The sequence below is a fragment of the Gambusia affinis genome, linkage group LG08 (assembly GCF_019740435.1).
Source record: "Gambusia affinis linkage group LG08, SWU_Gaff_1.0, whole genome shotgun sequence".
Taxonomy (NCBI): Eukaryota; Metazoa; Chordata; class Actinopteri; order Cyprinodontiformes; family Poeciliidae; genus Gambusia; species Gambusia affinis.
The window spans coordinates 2130875-2144140 of NC_057875.1; the positions used below are offsets into that span (position 1 = coordinate 2130875).

Consider the following 13266-nt stretch of genomic DNA (forward strand, 5'->3'; position numbering starts at 1 on the left):
CTCTTGTGAGGTTTTGGGATTCTGTGTGTTTATTTAGGTTTCTGTGTTCAGTTGAGTCTCCGTGTTTCCCGTCTGACCTTTGATTGATCCCAGCTCTGTCCTGTTTCCTTGATTTCTCCCTCGTGTATTTAATCCCACCTGTGTCTGTGTTTCCTCATCGGTTCCTCGTCTATCGTGGTGTCACACGTCTTTTCCTTCATGCCAGTTGCTACCAGTGTGAGAGTCATTGCTGTTGTGCTGCCTGGATTGTGTTATATGTGACTCATCATTAAATCATTTCTCTCACTTCAACCTGGATCCACAGCGTCTACCGAACTTCACGACAGCTATTCTCTGTGTGTACCACACACTTACTATAATTAGCGTTGTTTGTAATTAGCTTACATCGTACTAATGTTCTGTTTTAACTTTACAGGAATAGAGATCGAAAAATGAATAATATATTAAAGTACTGAGTGGTACTTATGTGTGCTTATTATTATAACTATTTGAAAGTAACATCCGCTGATAAACACTAAATTTACAGTAATCAAGTTTTATATGTTAAATTTCCCCAGCAGTTACAGCTAGGCCTGTCACAATAACCAATAAATTAATTAATCACACGATAAATTAAAGTGAGGTCAATCATTTCCATTTGCATAATTGATCATTTTTTTCTTTTCTCTCTTTCTACCAAAAATTTTAATCTTCATTCTGGTGTTTTGGTCTCAATTAGCCTATTTTTTGAAGAACAGTTTTGTTTACAGAGATATCATAATTCCTTTTATTTGTTGTTTCTGTTGTTTTGTTTATTTCTTTATTTGAAATGTCTCCTAGTTCCTGTGTTAAACTTTTATTAGAATTTAAAGTTTATTGATCTTTAGAGATTTGTTGAGCTCAGCTCCACTCCTAATCCATTAAATAATTAAAACCGGCGACAGTGCAGAACGCCACACCTGATGTTGCCGTGTTTCTACATTTTGCTTTACGTGAGAGCAGATTTCAAGAGTTGCCCAAATGAATAAATGAGGAACTTTGACAGATTTTTCTCTGCAGGATAAATCTTTTCTATAATTGAGGCTGCTGCAGGTTGGCTGCTCCCTGGAAGCTGGTGAAAGGAAGATGACCTTTGAAGCATTCTGCTGAGTCTGTAGCATCACTCCAACATCTTCACACTCAAGCAGGGAGCAGATGCTCCGCTGGAGTGGGTAGGCGTTCATGTTATACTGTCCCGGACCGGTCCCAGTGTGTGTTTACACATGCTTGTTCACTCAGTGTGTAAATTTGAGGAGCAGCAGGGCTCCTCGCCTCCTCTCCATTAAATGCTGCTTATGTTTGCCAAGGCATCCGGTGGTAATGAAATATTCATCCAGAAAAAAGTAAACATCCAAATAACTTGGAGCAGCTCCTGCCTGATGTAAAGATGCCTCAACCTGAAGTTCCTTCATCCCGTCTGCAGAACGCCTCTATAATTGATCAGGATGAAGGTGGGAGTTGAGTTTTATTAGTTATTTGCTGCTTTGCAGTAGTTAGCTTTGCTAACAGTAAAGTGCTAATCATAAACATTAATTCCACTAATGCTACATTCGCCTAAGTTGATACCCACCATGTGTCAAAAGACTCAATTCAACTATTCAAATTTTTGTGTGAATTTGTTTAAAAGTGATCAGCTATGCTTCCTTTAACAGGCTAGAAAGGTCTGTGGCCTATACAAAACATGTTTATTACACAAAATTATTCTTGACAATGAGTTTTTATTCTGCTCAGATATGCCTATTTTGAGCTCCTTTCAAAACAAATGTAAAATTATACAAGTGCATGTTTTTCAAAAGCAGAAGTGAAGCCTCCTGCACAAAAAACAAGAATGCAGCAAATGGTTTCTGGATGGTAAGTCAACTACAAAACACTTCTTTTCCAGTAGCCATTGTGCAGCACATTCTGGGGGAAACCAGCTGTAAAAAATATGCTGGAGCCCCACTACGGTTGCTAGGTAATGGGTGGAACTCTGTTAGGGTTGCTAGGTAACAGGGCAGAACTCTGTTAGGGTTGCTAGGTAACAGGGCAGAACTCTGCTGGGGTTGCTAGGTAGCTGATTTTTTTGGAAGGTTTTTGAAATGGCTCATTTTCCAAATACAAAAAAATATATTCAAGATCTATTAGCTTGAATAATTTGTTTTTAGCTAAATATTTGGCTTGCTAACTAAAAGTTTGAAGCTAAATGTTTAGCTTGAAACTAAATATTTAGTTTGAAACTAAATAATAATTTTTCTAACTAAATGTTTGGTGCTAAATATTTACTTTGAAGCTAAACTAATTGGAGCTAAAGAACCCTCTGTGGTTCTTTTCTCCCCCATATTTTGTTCAGCACTGAATAGTAAAAATTTCCTTTTTATTTTTATAAAACCACCAAAACTTTTTATTCCAAGTTTAGGTGGTTTTGCCCTTTTTCTCGCCTGCCAGTGGTGGAAATGCTACCAAACAACTGGTTGGTGTATTGATAACGTTTATAATGGTCGCCTACGCCTTTTAAATATTCCCCTGAATGTACGTCAGGCATGGAACGATTTTCTTATATTCATTTCCTGATTTATATATATATTATAGATATTATTTGGAGAAAATTTAACCAGAACCTATTTTGAAGGGAGAGCAGCCGGTTTATTCAGTCTGTCGCCTCAGGTTTTCACTGTAACCAACTCGTGCTTGTTTATGCAGCACATGACTGTGAATATATTATTCTTGTGAATTATTATTTTATGATGTTTTTTTTTTATTATTATTTTTCCTGTGCTTCAGTGAATGTAAATAGAGGAAAAATACGCTGTTAGAATTAAAGAAAACTTTTTCAACACGCGTTAAGCCTCCATTTTACAGATTTCAATCTTTTTATTGTTGCTCAAGTTTTTATTTAGGCAATTATTTCTGTTCTAATTTATTATATTTTGTCTGTGCATCACTGGCCATGTGTTGAACAGCTCTCCACTTTAAGGACAAATAAATATGTGTTACCTCTACTGCAAGGACTCCAAAATACTCCAGCTGCAGATCCTCAGGACGTTTTGTTCAGCACGGCTGCGTTGGTTATCAATGTTGCCACAAACAGGAGATTCACTGATGTTTTTCCTTCGCCAATGTTTTTTATTCGACAAAACAGAGTTTAAAATTAGAACGTAACAAGGACACAATCAGTTTATCAGTCAGCACTGGTTTCTTGATTTTCTACAAACGTGGTAAAACTGTCTGCATGATGAAGTAAGGCCCAGAAGAGGAATCTGTAGGAGGAGGAGAATAATGGGATGTACATACAGAAAAGAGCAAAAAGTGAAGCAGTAAAGGGACAGAGAGTTGGAAACAAAGAGACAAATCCAAAGACAGCCAAGGACAATGTTTCCTGTGGGAGTCAAAATGCTGAGTGTGCTGGATCTGAGAGGAGTCATGGCTGGTCTGATGCAGTACAGATAGTTAGCCTACAGCAGTGTTTCTCCATTCCGGTCCTCACGCCCCCCTGCCCTGCATGTATTAGGTGTTTCCCTTCTGCCACACACCTGCATTGAATATGTGGGTGATTAACAGGCTTCTGCAGCACTTGATGGTCATGCAATCATTTGAATCAGCTGCTCTGGAGTAGAGGTGCATCTAAAACATGCAGAGCAGGGGGGCATGGGGAGAAGCTCTGACTACAGTAACCATATTAAAGCAGAGCGCTTGATGCGAGCAACAGAGCTTTGGACATAGAAAGTTCCTATTTCTTAATGAGAGGATATTCCACTTTCTGTTTCCAACATTAAATCTGGGTTTGTAAAATTGCAAATTAACAGCAAACTCATATCTAGGACCTGCCAGAGCAATGCATGGAAGGCACTCAGGCAATCAGCACTTCAGATATTGTCTGTACAATTCACGTCTCCAGCCTGACAATAGCCACTGATTTTGATACTTTCTTCCAGTGTTTTTGGCTCTTCTCTAAAACCACCTTTGTCGCCTTGGAGTGAAGAAACCTACAAGTGTTCTCACTGTACATTTCTGTATCAGTGTTGCCACAAAACGAGTCGAGCCAGTAAATCTGATACCTCAGTCTTTTCCAAAACACTGTGACGGGTCTCTCTCTCTCTCTCTCCATTGGGGAGAAGTATTTCCCTGGATGGTGAACTGCTGTGTGTATAAGACTTTCACAACACGGGACAGATGATGCCTCTATAAATGCACCTTCAGGTCACTCTCAGGTTGAGAATACTTTGAATACTGGCATTCTGTTGGAGAACTTACAGATCTTATTCCCTGTCTTTTTCCTGTGTCATTTTTTCTGTCCTTGCAACATCTGGGTTTTCAGAGCCAACCTTCTGTTCCTCAAAACCCCTCTGTTCCTTTCGCTGTGGTTTCAGCTTTTGCTGTGAGTCCAGCCTAAGAAAAAACGTCCCCAGCCGAGTCAGTTTTATTAGTATTAGTATTGGAAAATTGCTGGAAATTGTTGACTATGCAACTCAAAAACAGCAGCAATCTTTAACAGTTTAGAAACATTTTTTATTGATAAAATATTTAAATTTTAGGTTCACGTTGGTCACAGTATCTCAGGCAGTTCTGATTCTTCTCTTCTGGGGTCCAACATACTGAAAAGATGGCCGCTGTATATATATAAAAAAAGTGTTTTGCAGATCCTTTCACAGGTGCAACACAATATGTGACCAGGTTTTAATTTACTCCTGCACAAGTCAACATAAATAATACATTAGGTATGTTCTCCTCTTTCCCTTATCCACTATATTCCATGTGTGTGCTCAAGGCCATTCTGCATTTTTCCTGAAACAATCAGAAACGTGGAAAGTTTGGTAAAGATTTTTAGCTTTCCCACAGTTTGTGGCACTACTTCAACTATTAGAGATAGTTACAAATTACAACTCATAATAATTTCAAACATTTTCTGACTCCTTAGAGCAGGAGCCTCAAACTCCAGTCCTCCAGTCGCTGTCCTGCAGGTTTTAGATGTGCCACAGGTACAAATCACTGGAATCAAATGGCTTAATTACGTCTTCTTGTGTAGATCAGTTCTCCAGAGCCTTAATGACCTCATTATTCTATTCAGGTGGTGCAGCAAAGGCACTTCTAAAAGTTGCAGGACAACGGCCCTGGAGGACTGGAGTTTCACACCCCTGCCTTAGTGTCTGTTAAGTATTTCAGTTGTTAACTCTTGAGTCCCTGATGTGCCTGGATGCCACTGGGATAAAAGAAATGTATCTAGTTTGATCAAAGCGTGTGGAAAAATGTGTATTATTTTGGTTTAATGAGCTCTAGTGGCCTCTGTGTTGGTCAGAGAGACTCAAAACCTGGTTTAAATGAAAGCCAAGAGTGTCCCCTTTCCGATGGTACCAAACACCATAATACCGACCTTTGACCCATGAGCCTAAACCAGACATATACCAGTCTCAAACAACAGAATTTTTCCAAAGGGGTTGTTTACTTCATGAGTTGATAATTATGACTCAGCTACCATTTTAAAGGAGTTTTGTCAGTTTCTACCTTTTGATATTGATTTAGGACTCAGGAGAGCAAAACTATAGAAGCTGTCATTGTCAAAACAAAATGAAAAGTACAAAATGAGCAAATGAGCTCCAAAAAAGGGAAGCTAAACCCAGAAGTCAATAGTTCAACGTCCCAAAATTACCCATTTATGAAGCAATTATAGTGTTTTTTTTACAGAGGCTAGACTTTAGTTTTCTTTTTCCTCAGATCTTACAAACATCCAAACACAGCGATACGAAACACAGGTGTGTCTACCAAGAAGGAAAACTATACGTTTTTACATATTTCTTGATATAAAATAAATATTAAAATCAATGCTGCTAGCTTGAGCCAAAATGCACAACTTTAATATAAGAGACTTAACAATTATGATTTTGATCCATTTTCAGTAAGATAAGCATTTTGATTTCTAATGAAATTAGGAAATGCACATACAAACACTATCTTAAAACAATAATGGATTTAAAAAAAAAATTTGATCTTACCTCATGAATTTCCTATACTTTGTAAAAGGTATAGAAAAAACTTTTTCTTAAAAATGATGATGGCAGTAATTGAGTTTCCATTACAAATGTCCACAAAAGCTTTTTCTGTAAAAGTTGAAATAAGACAATAACACAGTTGTGGTGTTTCTATAAATAAGAAATGCAAATAAAATCATATGTGAATAAGTTTGTTCACTGATGTATCATTAAAACACAGGCCTCACCAGGATCCTCCAACCACGTCTTGTCATTGTCTTCTTTGTCGTTTCCACCAGTAGTAACATCCAGTTGTTGATCATGTGATGTGAAAAAAAGTGTTTTATGAAAAAAAAAAAAAACACAATTTCAAAACAGCATAGAAAACCGCCATGTTCAAGTGCCAAAACATTTTTATCAAAAATTAAGACATTTTTAAAATTACTGTGTTTTGATTAAGCAAATTTATTTTCAAAATGTCAAATTACACAAACTTATGGTCAACGGAAACACAGCTACTGCAAAGTGGAATATTCCTGCTGATTTTTCACTGGGATTTTGTTTAATTTAACATAAAAACTCAGTGGGCTGCTGGTAGACTTCAACATTGTGTGTAAATATTTCCTGTAATGCATTTTTAGATTGACTTCAGTGAAATATGTCAACCTCACCCTGCTGTGCACTGATTTGGAAGCTGTTCCTGCTCTGGAAACTTTTTTTTATTCTGAATGCAAATAATTTTTAGAATTGTTTTTCCAGGTTGTTAGATCAGAAAACTGATTTAATTAGATTAAAATTGTGAGAGGATTTTTTTTCTACTGATGTAAGTTTATTTTTAGAAGCCTAGATGATCTGAACAAAAGAACATATTTGTTTTTCTCAGTTGCGAAAGTGTTGCAGAGTGAAGCAACAAACAGTTTCATATGTAGTCCAATTGTCCGCAGTCATAACTCAGATTACATCGCCCCCCTGATGGGACAGTGACTGATGCACTAACGCGATGTAGAGTCTCAAATGGAGCGCTGGAAAATAATTCCTCCCTCTCTTCTGGCCAACGATGTTACCGAAAACTGCTGCAAAGCAAAATCAGATCTTTTCCCAAAGAACACATCATCTCATAACAGACTTCATGAGATTTCTCTTACAGCAGAAAATCTCATCGGAGCGAGTTGTATTCCCACAAAACACCTCTGGTTTATGATGATTAAGACCACAGCTCAGTCCACCCAGATCCATACAAACACACTCAGCCGATTCGCAGAGTTTAGCCTCACATATGTGACTTACACACATTTAGCCTGCAGTTACAACATCTTATCTGAGCTCTCAAATTGCCTTTCCTTGGCGAGTCGGCCACTCAGGCCTCTAATTGCTAATTCTGTCAGTTTAATTAAAGTTCAAAAATACAGGAGCCTCTTTAAGCCAACCGAGTATATCTGTGGGTGAGGGGAAAAAAATCAAAACTAAATCTGTGGGCTGCCTCCAGTTTCTTTCTGCTTTAGTCTTGAATTTACCCTCAGTGTTTTGCTGCACCTTAGGCTGCTCAGTGTTTTAAAATCCGGGTCAAAATGTGAAAGTTCTGGGTTTCTGTTCCTCCTGAGCTTCTGCAGGACATGAAAAGAAAAGCTCGCAGCATTTTTCTGTTAAATGAAAACCTGTTCGGCATTTTTAACGAACTTGCCATTGGCAAGGTAGATGACTTCTCTAGATTTATTTCCTTAATCGTAATTTATTTATTTCCACTTTTGCCATAAGTTCTTTTTCTTTTTCTATAAGTCTTTGTATAACTCTTTAAAGTCCTCCTGGCTTTGATTATTTGTCTAGAGAGGAAAGTAAACCTACAACCTAAAGCCCCAAGTGTAAAACCCACTTGCTGAAAGAACGAAGAGTGGATTCAATCTTCAAATAAGCTGAACGCTGTTTGCTTTCCAAATGTGCTCATCTCTCTGTCTTCCTCTAATCTGAAAGTATTTCTGATCCTCAGAATAAGCTTTCAGGGTCCAGATTTCCCTCCTGAAGCAGAAAATTCACCCGGCATGTGAGCTAGTTGAGGTTCTGACCGGAGAACATACGCAGGGCTGCAGTGCAGAGAAACCTTCCAGGATCTAAATAAAAAAAAGAAAAAAGCAGCTGCAGTGAGCTTTGACTTCAGTACAAATAGTTCCCTGCAAAAGTTTACAAGCCCTTCACCTTTTTTCTTTTTGTTTATTTTATTTTATTTTTTACAGTTATTTTACTTTACATCTCCAAACCTAGTTCAAGGTTCTGCAACCTTTACAATCCTAAAAGCAATTTCTGCCCTCAGTTCACCGACAAAGCGCAGCTTAGAGCCACTAAAAACACAGTTTGATTTCTTTTAAAGTTTTTAAAATAAAATAAGAAAACATAAACCCTTTGGGAAAAAAAGATGGATACATTTTCTCACATGGGATAATTATATTTATGAAAAACGAACTAAAAATACACTATTTGTATTGATTAGTCAAACTGGAAATTTTATGCAATTAACTCCATGAAAAACGGCAAAAATCTGATTTTGTCTTCATATCAGTTTAAAAAATATTACAATGGACTTTCTGTAGTTAAAGTTGGAGAAAGCAAAATAGTTTTTTACATATTTGTTAAAACTATCATTAGGTTGTGACAGAATATAACACCGATAATCTGTGAAAAAGTTTTTATCTCCTCTGCCTTTTCCCAGTTCTCCCAGTACAAAATGCAGAACACAGCACTTAGTTAGAAACAACCAATCAGAGCCAGAAGGCGGGTTTTAGCGCTGTCAATCACTCTCATGCTAAATTGATGATGGTGGATAAACGGTTTTTCTGTTATAAGTTGTTTTTCTCCATTAACACATTGAGCAGCATTGATTGGCAGCGCTAAGCCCCGCCTCCTGGCTGTAATTGGTTGTGTTTGGTGCATTTCTTCAGGGAGGAGCAGATTGATCTTTCCACAGATTACCCATGATGCCATCTGGTCAGGACAAGTTGACAGTTTTAGCAAATATGTAATGAACTTTTTTTTTTTTTTTTGGCGAAAGTTACATACCATAGCTAAAACCAAGCACAAATAATTTACAAAAACATAAGAGAAACCTTTAGAAATGGTTGCAACTGCCTGTTTTAGGAGCTTAAACACCAAATGAAATGTAACTAAACCTTTTGTTTAGTTGCATTTCATCAAAATTTAGATGCAGGCAGGAATCCACTGATTCTGTATCTCTGAATGTTTCTGTTGAACTCCAAACACAAAAAAAGTCTTTCATTGAGCAAATCTGACATATTCAAAATAAATGCACCTCCTGAAGTTAAAGAACAATGTTACTTTACGTGCTATTGGTTGGCATTTCCAAAGCAACCAATCCAGAAGTGAATTTACCTTCCTGGCCGCTGATTGGTTGAATCCTGAAGAGCATAAAATTATCTTCTGTTTTATTGCTCAGAAAGCTTCCACTCTGCACTTCGATGCATATCTGTTTATATTTGCATTCAGATTTGTTTAAAACACAGTTTGAAAATAACCAAACACACTTTTCATTACGTTCCTGAATTAAATATTTTATTTTATTGGCCTGACCTTAATTGTTGCTTTTGTTCCCTGTAAGAATAAAATCATAGTAATTAACAGAAATCACTTGATGACAAAAATTTATTTGAACTTTTTACGCCAAATCCTAAATTTGAACGAAAACTGGTGAAAGGTGAGTTTCATCCTGTTGATTTTTTCACTCCACTGTCGCCACATGCATGCTCAGCTTGAGCAATTACTGTTAAATCAATCACACATTGTAGACAGTTGTAAAACTTGAGTAGATTTTCAGCCAGAACTTTTACCATCTGCCCTTCAAAATATAAATTTTTTATTTATTTTTGTAAATTTGAGCAGAAATAGTTTCCTGTTCCCCAGTCAGAAAGTTTGTGCCGCCAGTTGTTTATTTCAAATAACCAACTTTTTATTTAAACTGTGGTTGGACACATATTTCTGTCGTTTGTTTTAAACTTTGGTGAAAAACAGTGATCGTCAATGCAATCAGTGTTTGGAGCTCAGAAAATAAACCTTTAAAGAAACACAAATTTCTCCTAAACTCTTGATAAGCAAGTGAATGCATCATAAATCCTAATAGTATTGCTTGTGATTTTGTTGTTACTTTTTCTGTTTTCACAGTTAGGAACCTGAAGTCTTCCTGGAATCATCACATGAAAACCTATGACTGCATTTTGAAAGTGTGAGGGCATAAAGACAGACACGTGGCTCCACTGTGTGTCTCTAAAACTGTGTTTGCAGAAGTACAGAACATATTTCCAACAGAAACACTCATTAAGCGGCAGAGAATATTCATGAAACGGAACCGAAGTTCAGAAATGCGTTATCAAAAGGACCGTGGAACCATCTCAGCATGCAATTAGAAATATGCAACCCCTGGCAGAGCAGAGGAAGAAGCAGAGGAAAGACTATGGACTTGGGGGAAAAGAATATTACACAAAGTTTTATCTATTTACAGTAGTCACATTTCTTCAGGGTGGCTATTTCCAAAGGAGCAGCAGTAGGAGAGGAGCCAGAAGCAGCAGAGGACGAATGCAGCCTGCCGGATGATCCGCGCGTCCTCGTAGAGACTCCTGGTTGATCTCCTCCTGGCTCAGGGAGCCGTGGGGGGAGATGGAGTCTGCCGGGTGGCTGTTCCGGTTGGAGCACATGTCGTAAAGGTTCCCAGAGAACTGCATCTTCTTGGATTCCTGGCGAAGAGACTCCCAAACGGCCGCCGCTTCCTCCGGACAGCCAGCCATCGCCACGTTAGCGCAGTCATGAAACGCATCCCAAGACCTGCAGACAGGAAGTAGACAAAGGTTAAAGGTGAATTTCATCTGGTATTTATCACTGATATACAAAACATGTCAAAGATTTTAAATCTCAGTTCGGACAGAGCAACTGTCTCTCAGTGAACGACGGCATAGAAAGACAAGCTGTGAATTATTTCTGTCCGATTAATCAAGTTAAACTCTTTTTTTATAATTAGCATTACCTCAGTTGTCTGTCTTTGTTGAATGACAGAACCATGAGTGAAACCTTTTTGGGGGAAGAATATTTTAATGACATTCTCCAGCTTTCAGATCATGCAGCAGGGATTGTGGAAGCAAAGGGGCGTGGCTTACAACATGCCACCAAGAAAAACCTTGGCTGAATTATTATTGCCATTACAGCCTTTGTTCATGCTGTCTAAATAATCACATTTAATTTTCTATGTTTTATGTTATTTAAGAAAAGGATATACTAAATAAATGTTTTGGGAGAATATTAAAGTTACTTTCTCCAGCTTTCAGATCATGCAGCAGGGATTGTTTAATGAAGAGATTTGAAACTAAACCAGAGAATCAGGCTGAGGAACCTGAGAAGAGCTGAATATTTTGGTTCGTATTCTGACTGTTGAAATAAAACAACTGTAAAATTTGTTTCTGTATGAGTGGCAATCTGACAAAATCTGCACTGACTCTTTCTGTTATCTCTGTGTTTATTTATCTTCAAAACACAAACAAAAAATAGAAAGGTGAGACTTTTTACAGGAAACAATGCAGGAGCTAATCAAACCGCTTATGATTTGTTTAGTCGGGGAGAACAAAAGATTATATTTTCTGTTCTGCTGACCTCAAAGCTTCACATCTGCAGCGAGGGATATCTGACTATAATTGGCTGCTAATTCTTCCCCTCGTCATGAAAGTGTTGGATAAACTGTCTCTGAGGAGAGTTAACGTGCAGAGCAGGAAAGCAGAAACAATCTGTCACAGGGAAATAGTTTAGTACTACAAAAGCTTTTTAAGTTGGGCTTTGACTAACAGCAACAACACACATAAGAAATCCACTTAAGAATGATTTACACACATACAAAATGAATGAAATACAGAAAAGAAGGTGAGTTTTGACTAATTCCAGGTTCTTAGCTGGTTCTGAATGGAGAAAAGGAGTTTATTGGGGAGTGTGGACAGTGAAGCACATTCAGCAGATAATTCAAAGTTTAGGCAAAAATCTTTCACATGTGGCCACAAAATACAGATACAGATGTTCCCAGGGGCTTACTTTATATATATATATATATATATATATATATATATATATATATATATATATATATATATAGCCAATTATGTTTTTCAGAGATTTATACACATAAATTCCTGAAAAACAGAGCACTATAATTGTATTTTCTTATTGGGGCCTGCCATGCAACGCAATGGCAGGAACCTGTTGTTATGCACCTATTACCATTAATGCGGCTCAAACCGCTGAATGCACCCCTACAAAAGTGGTATCAAAACGTGCGGCTTGATCATCACGACATTGGAGCTTTTACTTCTGGTGGGATTCTGAGTTAACATGGCGACAAAAAAGCAAAAAACGATTTTTGCACTAAGGACCTCACCAGCTGCTCCATTGTTGTGTATGGGGACAGACTGGATGAGTTATCACAGCTGCCAGTTGATGGCGGACAATTAATTACCATAGCAACAGAATCAGCAGCAGCAACAGCTCAGACAGTCCATCCGGTGTGTGACTCGTAATTGGTTGAGAGAGGAGGAGGAAGGACAGCAGAACTGTGATGGTAGAGTAGGGTGACCATATTTTCATTTGAGAAAACCGGGACAGCTTTGGGGGGTGGGGGACCGGGGGGTGGGTCGGGGAGACACCACAAAAATATTTCCTCACTTTCTAAAAATATCCCGGGACACCCGGGACAGAACGTGAAATACGGACATGTCCCAGGAAATACGGACGTTTGGTCACCCTATGGTAGAGAAGAAGTGAAGAAAACACTCAAAGGAGTTAAAAACTGGACAAAAGTACGAAGGAGGAGGAGATTCAGGAGACTTGGAGGAGCTTTGTCGCCGCGACGGGACCAGAGGAGCTAGACGCAAGTAGTCCTGACGAGTTTTGACCTAAGCTAAGTGAGCTAGCCGCTTCAGCACCACGTGTTGAGCTGCGTTCAACGGAGGACCAGTGAACTGCAACGCTCTCCATGTTTCTCAGTCTGTGAGGGGTGAGGTGGAGCACAAAGCCCAAATCTGATTGGTCAGTTTACTTTTGTTTATTTCACATTTTGGCGTTTTTCTGTAATATAAACATGAATGAGTGGAGTTTGAACCTCCAGTAGTCCTAAGATCCCACCTGAGCTTTTTACAGTGCGCGGTTCTGGCGGGTCGCCGGTTTATTAGCCTTTCTGTGGTTTCACAAACTGAACAGCTGACGGGTCACCGCTGGCTGACACCAGCAGATGTCGAAAAATAATAAAAAGGTCCAACTGATCAGAGGGTAGCAC

General features: G+C 38.3%; 1 protein-coding gene across 1 annotated transcript in view; it reads right to left on the reverse strand.

Annotated features, from left to right (window-relative positions):
• Positions 1-8968: 8968 nt before the first annotated feature.
• nrn1la (neuritin 1-like a) overlaps positions 8969-13266 on the reverse strand; it is a 61817-nt gene continuing 57519 nt past the window's right edge. Inside the window, exon 3 of the mRNA XM_044124697.1 lies at positions 8969-10781. Within this exon, the coding sequence (XP_043980632.1) occupies positions 10484-10781 (298 nt within the window). The 3' untranslated portion in view covers positions 8969-10483. The remainder of the gene's footprint in view (positions 10782-13266) is intronic.